The sequence below is a fragment of the Magnolia sinica genome, chromosome 19 (genome assembly GCF_029962835.1).
Source record: "Magnolia sinica isolate HGM2019 chromosome 19, MsV1, whole genome shotgun sequence".
NCBI lineage: Eukaryota > Viridiplantae > Streptophyta > Magnoliopsida > Magnoliales > Magnoliaceae > Magnolia > Magnolia sinica.
The window spans coordinates 28891396-28900179 of record NC_080591.1 but is presented as its reverse complement, the minus strand read 5'-3'; the positions used below and the strand labels follow the sequence as shown (position 1 = coordinate 28900179).

The following is an 8784-nucleotide window of genomic DNA, read 5'->3' as shown; positions in this document are numbered from 1 at the left end:
ATCATAGGCCCATTGTAATTTTAGTCACAATAGACCATTAAAAACTAAAAACATTCCCTTAATTAAACTAAAATCAACATCAGTTCAGTCTAAACAAAAGGCATAAGAAAAAAGTCTCCCATTACGCTACAAGCTTCACCTCTTAGCCCTAGCTAAGAGGTTTAGCAAATCATGGGCATGATTTAACTAATCTCTAAAAAAAACATAAAATCAAACAAAGGAGAGAGGAAGGAAAAAACTCTGTTAACTTCTCCACGTCCAGCTCTCTCTCTGCTCCACGTCCTGACTTGAATTGAATGCCTCCACGGCTCCCCCTCAGCTTTCTCTCATGTCTCCTTTTATAGCAACAGGGAGCCAGGTTGGTTTGGAGTCGGACAAACCGACTTTGCTTACGCATCCAAGAAACCACGTGAAAACAACACCACTTTCCTTGCTTTCCTTCCAAAAACGCCACGTCCCTTGGGGTCCGCCCCTTGCCTTGGTGATTTTAGAGCATTAAATCCATGCTTTTAGTACCCTTTTTTAGGCCAGGCTCCTAAATTCACCTTGCAGCACAAACACGATTAAAATATGGCATTAAACAATATCATGTTCGTAAAATCAGGTAAGAACTGGGTCTAATATGCAATATTTGACCCTCAACACATGACTGCCCTCATTTCATTGAGAGAGGGTCTACCCAGAATGACGTTATACATTGATGGCACATTAACGACAAGGAAGTCCACCAGGAGGGTAACTTGATGTCGTCCTTCTCCCGCTATCATAGGGAGGGAGATGGCTCCTTCGGAGATCACCATTTCTCTGGCAAAGCCGTGCAGGGGAGTCTTCACAGGTCTGAGGTGTGACCTTGGGATTCCCATTCTTTCAAAAGCCTTCGAGTATATGACATCAACCGAGCTCCCAGTGTCGACCAGGATGCGGTACACCTTATGATTGGCTATGGTCATCATTACCACCAAGGTGTCGTCGTGCAGATGCTGAATTCCGCGCGTATCATCTTCCGTGAAGGTCAGGCTGCAAGGATTGACACAGTGCTCTTTCCTCAGCCACTCAGTTAAGTGGACATAATGCTCCGGGTCGGACTTTCGGCAATGGGCTTTACGGGCCCTATTTGCATCTCCTCCACCGGATGCACCGTCGAAGAGGGTGCAAATTTTGACCGGCTCTTCTGTAGTTTTGCTCGGCTATTCTTCTTTCCAAGTTATTCTCTCTTCTTTAGTGTATCGACGCAGATGACCCTTGCGGATGGGGGTTTCAATCTTGTCTTTGAGATCCACGCGGTCACTCATATTGTGGCCGTGGTCGCAGTGGAACCGATAATATTTGTGCTTGTCTCGGTGTTCAGCGTGGACCTTCATACAAACAGGCCAATTCAGGAGCTTCTGAGCTTTGATGTCCAGTAATATCTGCTCTGTAGACGTGTTAAGGGGGGTGTAGGAACGGAATCAGCCCTCGGGCTTCCTGGTCAGACGACGATCACGAGGTGGGCGGTCGTCTGACTTCTTAATGGATGATTGGGGTTCTTCATTCCTCTGCCTCTTCCCTTTGGCTGGCGGCTCTGCTTCTTGAACAATTTTACGGGAGTTGGAGAACTCCTCGGCATTAGTGTATTTTTAAGCTTTGGTGACTACATCAGCCAATGTCTTCAGTGGATTTTTACCAATGGAGAAGGTAAAGTTCTCCTCCCTTAGACCTCCAAACATGGCAGAGAGTGTCATTTTATCATCGTAGTCTTCCACCTAGAGTGCTTCCTCGTTGAAGCGGGCATGAAGTCCTTCAACGACTCTTTGGACCTCTGTTTGATGGTGAATAGGTGAGTAGTCGGCTTCCGACTCTTCTTACCTGTTCTGAACTGGGTAAGGAATAATTTGCTGAGCTATGTGAAAGAGTCGACCGAATTGGGTTTGAGCTGTTTATACTAGCTCCGAGCGGATCCAGTAAGGGTGATAAAAAAACCCCCTACACATCATTGTGTCCGTAGCAGTTTGGATTTGCATCCATGAGCGATAGGCTTCAACATGCTCAGACGGGTCTCCGGACCCAGAATATTGGATGACGGGAGGTATCCAGAACCTCTGTGGCATCACCTTGCTCATAATCGCAGATGTGAAGGGAGGTTCGGTCTCTTCCATCATCACTTAAATTGCGGTAGGGACGGATGAAGGCTGTTGATTCTGTTGCAACGTTAAGATCCGATTATTAAGCTTTGCGAACCGCGCCTCCACGGGTCTGTATTTTCAGCTACTGTCTCGCTCGGAGCCTCAACTTCAGGGGTTCCCCCCCCCCCCCCCCCCCTAGTCATCCTCTCCATCTCAGGACAGAGGTCCGTCGGTGCTAGGGCTGAACTGACTGAGGCGTGTATTGGAGCACGAATCGTGTTATTCCGAGCTGGAACTAGGTTTTGGTCCGGAGGGAGGTTTTGGGCTGATGCTTGAACCCGTGTGGATTGATGTTGTGACCCTTTAGGTCTCATACTCCGCGGTGCAGACTCGACTTCCACTACCGGTCCACCCGTTTGCTGGACGGGAGGCTATTGCTGCTCATGTCGTTGCTTCATCTGATTGATCTCATCATGTAGGGCTTGGATCTCGTTTTGCATGGCTTTATACTTGCTCGCCCGATTACGAGAACGTTGGGATGGTCATGGAGCCGACTCAGCATGAAGTAATGAGGAAGACCGAGTTTGGTCGTTTGGTTCTGATTCCGCAACTACGGATTTCTTCTTTCCTCATGCCATTGTATTGGAGAATAGGAAACTGAAACTGACTTTTTGTATCAGCTTCCCACAGAAGGCGCCAAGAAATGTTGATGCTAAAATCTCGATGACTCTCCACTCGGATGCGAGAACTCCGATCCAATCTTAAGTCTGGGACCTGCGAAACAGGAGTGAGCAAAGGAGACACTAGCTCAAGCAGGGGACCCTCCGATGCCTAAGTTAGGTCAAAGGAATCCGGGTCTAAGTCTATTTGCAAAGGGAGAGTGTCCAATATTGCGTAACTGTTTCCTCATCGCAAGATGCTATATATACCTTCATGCTTAGGACCGGCATGTCCGCATAACTCGGCACATCTTAGGGCATTTACCACATCACATGGGTGATTCGGCCACCCGGTCGTTGTATAGTTGTGTGGACATGGGCGGTTGAGTAGCCGTATCTAATTGTGCGATAATGGGACAACTCATGATCCTCCTCATAAGTAGACTACGACCCGGGTCCCAAACTGACTACCTCGGCGTCAGATCACTCCGAGCCAAGTACTTCGACCTAGAATCACTCTGAGATCCCGCTCTGAAGCCTAAATCAACTACTTCCGTCTGGGAGCTCGGAGTAAGCGCATAACAACAATCGGATTGGAGGTCTAACCCAAGCCTATACTCGCTTCCAAGCTGTCCGACACTCCGAGTCGACCCTGGATTACTTCAAACTTCGGAGCTGCAACGTCTCTGATCTTCCCATAATAGTAGGCCTTAGGAAGTTTTCAATGGTGAGCGTCCTTATCCCCATTGCTTTATGTGGTGTGGTTCACTTGAGCTTTGGATTTGCCTTATTTTAGGCTTGTCCTAAGATAATCTCAAAAAATGGATGGATGACATAGATATAATACATATATCATGGTAGGTCCCATGGAACTTTGCTACACAACGGGGCACGCAATCTGCTTCCAGTCGAGATGTGCTCCTTTAGATGAGATAATGAAATGAGAATCCATCGGATTCACTTTTTTAGGGTTCGATTTGGGAAATGAGTTGTTGCTGTTGCTCGCCATCTTTCTTCTTCCTCTTTCTGGCTTTTCCTATTTCCACTGCCGGAGGACAGAATGCTCGTGGAATTTTTAACTCATGAGGAAGAGGCTGAATCGAAAATTGGCCCACCCAGCTTTGGATTTGGTTTGGGTTGATTTTGGAGGGTGTTTGGCTGGTAATCCCAATGCCAGCAAGCTATCTGGTATCAAAGCTCTGTGAACCCCACCATGATATATGTGTTTTATCCTTGCCATTTGTCCATTCATTTTTCAGCTACATGAGCCCAAAAACAAGACAGATTCAAAGCTCAAGTGGACCACAAAACAGGAAACAATGGTTAGAATGATATCCACTATTGAAACCTTTATAGGGTCCGCATTGATGTTTAGTTGTCATCCAACCAGTCCATGAGGTCACACAGACTTGGATGAATGGAAAACACAAATATCAGCTTGATCCAAAACTTTCGTGGCCCACCGGAAGTTTTCAACTGTAAGTGTTCAATCCACTCTGTTCCGATGGTGTGGTCTACTTGAGCTTTGGATCTGCCTCATTTTTTGGGCTCATGCCCTAAAATTAGTTGAAAAATGGACGGCATGGATACAACACATACGTCATGGTGGGGCACACAGAAATTTGATACCAGCCAGCTGGCTGGTGTTAGGGTCCCCGGTGCCAAGCCACGCCATCTTCTTCTCGGCTTGTTGGTTGTATGCAGCTCCGACGGTTTTGCATGACCTGGATCGAGTAGCTTGACATTAGTGACTGAGATTTGGATGGGAAGCCAGGCCTAGTCCGAGCTCGACTTGGGTCATGCAGGGCATGGACCCAAGTTTATTACTCTGGGCTGGACTTGGACATGCTATAGGCTAGCCCATCTGCGACGCCAGCATATGGGCCGAACTTGAACAATGGTTTTAAGATGTGGACGACTCTGATGCAATTCCTCTGAGTCAACTCGATCTTGGTCAGACCTGATCTGGTAAGCTAGGCCTGGTCTGAGTCCGATTCAGGTCATGCCGGTAATGGACACAAGTTCATGGCTTGGGGGTGTTGAACTTGGACAACCCATAGGTTAGCCCATTTGCGGCACCAGTTTATGGGCTGGGCTTGACCCATGGTTTAAGACCTGGCCGAGTCTGAATCTAAGGTCGGGTTGAACCGTCTTTCCAAGATCAGCAGTCTGATACATTTCTATCATGTTAGATAGCCAAACCCGCCACCTCATCTACTAAAATGGTTGTTGAAGCCCAATTCGGGTCTTTCTGGGCATTTAGACAGGTCCATATCTCAAGGGCTAGACTTGGAGATGTGTAGGCTGGGCCGTTCACTCGCTCTGGTTCATGGGCCGGACTTTAGCCCATGACCCCAACGTTGAAACAAATGCTGCATACCATTGAGTTATGTGTTCAAATCCATTGGGTAAGTTTATATACAGGGTTTCCCTATCACGAATATTCCCTGGAGCACTATCAATGCCCTGGGTCTGGGCTTGCCCGTTCATTAATCGAGCTGCATTCTTGGGCTGAACCCAACCATGTACCAATCAGGCGAGGAATTTTAGCCCAAATTTGGCCCAATAAGTATATGCAAAGCTCATTCCCGGTCCAAAATCATATCCATGCCGTCTATCCATTTTTCTAGCTCATTTTATGGTATAAGCCCAAAATTAAAGCAAATCCAAACCTTAGTTGGATCACACTACAGGAAACAGGGTGATTGAACGGATAATTCTTAGTGACCATAAAAGTTCTAGATCAAGCTGATATCTTTGTTTTCCTTTCATCCAGGTTTGTGTGACATTATCAACCGGTTGGATGGCAAGTAAACATTAAGGTGGGCTGCTTGAAGTTTTTAACGGCTGGCATTCAATCACCATAGTTTCCTGAGGTGTGGTCCACCTGAGATTTGGATCTGCTTCATTTTTTAGCTCATGCCAAAAAAAGAAAGAAAAAACAATGAGCTGACAAAATGGATCTACAGTCTGGATATAAATCACATACATCATGGTGGGCCCCACATTTATGGATCCTCTATCCTGTTGGCCCTTCAGTGGATGGGTGCTGGACCAAATCTCCATTGAACAATGATGTCCGTCTGATCAGTGTTCATATGCCCATTGCATGTAGCACCTCGGTCCTTTTATTCTCTTCTGACAATCACAACAACAATTCACATTCTAACCGTAACTTAATAAGATTGTATTATGACATTTATAATACAATTTTCTTCTTCTGAAACAAGATAAAAGAAAAGAAGCAAACATCTTCTCCACATATTCAACACTAGAATAATATATATCTAGATCTATTTAGAAAAAATATCAAGCAGTTTTATTTTATGTTGGAATCTTCTTAAATATAACTTCTAATCTAATCTTACCAGTTACTGAGGTAAGATGAACATTCACCTAACAGTAGGGGCCTGTTTGTCTCTGTCACTGAATCCCGACCTCAAGATATAAGTCTCTAACAGCATGCATTTCCATGGCAATCTCTCTCATCTCCATTCGTTCCCCTGGCGATTCTGCAGAACAGGATACACCTACTCTGACCAATGCAACCAAGCAATCACGCATTTTATTTTTCAAATTGTTATGATTTTCACTGTCTAGAAATGCTTCAGCATTTTCTTGGAGAAGTCTTGGATCAATGATCTCCATTACTTGTTCGGGAAAAGCTGATTTTGCAAAGTGATGAAGGCTCTGATTGTCCTTAAACATGTCATTAGTTGGCCGCTTTCCGGTGATCATCTTGAGTAGAAGGATCCCATAACTGTATACATCTCCATATTTGGACGCCTTACCACCCATCCCATACTCTACAATTTACAAATGTCACATATTTGAATGTTAGGCAATTATTTAAAGAAAGATAAAAATAGTGGTTAGAGATTAAGAGGGAGAAAGAGAATATTTCATTTAATTAATTAACATTTATGCCTTTCCCAAATTTTAGAATTTCTGAAAACAAGAAATTTGGCTTAACATATTTTTAATCTCTGCACTACGAGTGTGTAATCGATCTTAACAAATACTCCTAAAAAATATCCTATAAATTGAACAAGAATCCGGTCTCTCTCTCTCTCTCTCTCTCTCTCTCTCTCTCTCTCTCGGGTATAGGGTATCATGCTAGAGAAATAATCTGAGTAACAATTCTCTGTACCTTATTACAGTGCGAATCCATGTGGGGCCCAATGTAGCCAACATTTAATAAGACGGTCTACCCTAAATTGTTGATGCCCATCAAATCATCTTGATCGGATAATCATGGCCATTCACAAAAGTGCATGGGTCATGTACAATCAAAAGGTATTCCTGTTGATCATGAGTGGGACCACTTGGTCCCAAGAGAGAAAGCCATCCTTTCAATTGTAACTGACCATAGCTCATCATCACTAAACTAAATCACATTCCTCAGATTCTTCCATCTTTTTGGCTTTCTTCCCTATTAAGAGTTTAATTCTATTATTATTGTTTTTAGTTCTATATATGGTGAGTGCACTAATGCATGTAGAAATATCCATTGATTAGATTATTTTCATGCATATCGTTCTTAATTAAGAAGCTTCACCACAATATTAACAAATGCAAACTACCAATCATTTGCAAGATAAATGATTAGAAATTCAAAAAATGGACTAAAAAACTTACCCGGAGGAATGTATCCAATCGATCCCTTAATCCCAAATGTGCTAGTTTGATTTTGAGAGCAACTTTCTGCAGCTTCGGAGAGGAACCTTGCTAAACCAAAGTCACCCACATGGGCAACCATATCATCATCAAGAAGTACATTGCCTGGTTTTAGGTCGTGATTGGTGTTTTCGAATGATGATGAAGATGCCGAAGCCACATCAATGGCTATATTTAGTCTTTGAGTAAGATTCAAATTCCTCAATTGAGGTTGTTCATCAACATTTGGATGCAACCACTTCTCCAGACTACCATTAGGCATGTACTCAAACACTAAAGCTTTGAAATCATTGCCATTAAAATTAATGCTCGAACAAACTGTTAAAATCTTGACAAGATTTCGATGTCGGATGTTTCTTAATGCTTCCCATTCGGCTGCCAAACTCTTAAAAGCTCCTTGTTGCAGGAGGTTGAGTACCTTCACTGCAACAACTGTTTCAAAGCATTCTAGAATTCCTTTATATACAGAACCAAAACTTCCCACACCAATTAAATTAGCTGAAGAAAACCCATCTGTTGCTTGAAGGAGATCTGCATAAGAAACTTGTAACCACTGATTCTCCATGGAAGATGGAGAAGAAGCTTTCTTCCGAGAATTTCTTCTCCAATAAAGTGCCGCAATGATACACGACAAGAGAATTGAAGATGAAACCACAGTAATAACTGTGACTTTTACTCCGGAAGCAAGAGGCTTTCCTTGTTTCTTAGAAGCTCGCTCAAGGCACCCTAGCAATTGTAGTTCTAGTAAACCTCCACAGAGTTTGTTGTTTCCAACAATTGAAATAGTGCTGGCGTTTCTAAAGATTCCTCCTTTGGGCACTTCACCCTCAAAATTATTGAATGATAAATTCAAATACTGTGAGAAAAGAAATTCTTCGAGATACCATGAAATCTGCCCAGACAAGTTATTGCGTGAAAGATCTAGCCTTTGGATACCTTTTAAATTCCTTAGAGATTCTGGAATGGTTCCTTGAAACACATTTCCATTCATGTAGAGCAACTCCAGGATTTGACATTTTCCTATCGTATCTAGAATTTCACCTGATAGTTTGTTCTCTGAGATGTCCATTAAGCGGATATTTTCTAAGTTGTCAACTTCCAGCAGGAGAGACCCAGTGAATGAGTTATGAGACAGGTTGATTTGAGCTGCCCTGACTTGTTTGAGTATGGTACCATTGAGTTTATTTTCAGAAATGAAAAATTCTTCCATAAATCCCAAATTTCCAAAACTCAATGGTATGCTTCCATGGAAATCATTTACATCCAAGGAGAGATCGCTCAATCAAGTGATATTGCCAATTGAAGGTGGGATTTGGCCTGAAAATTTATTTCCATACAGACTCAAG

The 8784-nt window shown here is 43.5% G+C and overlaps 1 protein-coding gene across 1 annotated transcript; it reads right to left on the bottom strand.

Moving 5' to 3' along the window:
- Positions 1–6013: 6013 nt before the first annotated feature.
- LOC131235556 (probable LRR receptor-like serine/threonine-protein kinase At3g47570) lies at positions 6014–8026 on the bottom strand. The gene is made up of 2 exons (XM_058232760.1): positions 7400–8026; positions 6014–6567 (listed from the first exon to the last, which is right to left on the bottom strand). Exons 1-2 carry the CDS (start codon positions 8001–8003, stop codon positions 6185–6187), a joined length of 987 nt encoding a protein of 328 aa, XP_058088743.1. The 5' UTR covers positions 8004–8026; the 3' UTR covers positions 6014–6184.
- Positions 8027–8784: the final 758 nt, after the last annotated feature.

Bases quoted from the DNA above. Each gene is read 5' to 3' on its own strand.
- LOC131235556 (XM_058232760.1), bottom strand. From the start codon at position 8,003: ATGGAGAATCAGTGGTTACAAGTTTCTTATGCAGATCTCCTTCAAGCA. The intron at 6,568-7,399 runs GTAAGTTTTTTA...TGTAAATTGTAG, and splicing joins GATTGGATACATTCCTCCGG to AGTATGGGATGGGTGGTAAG.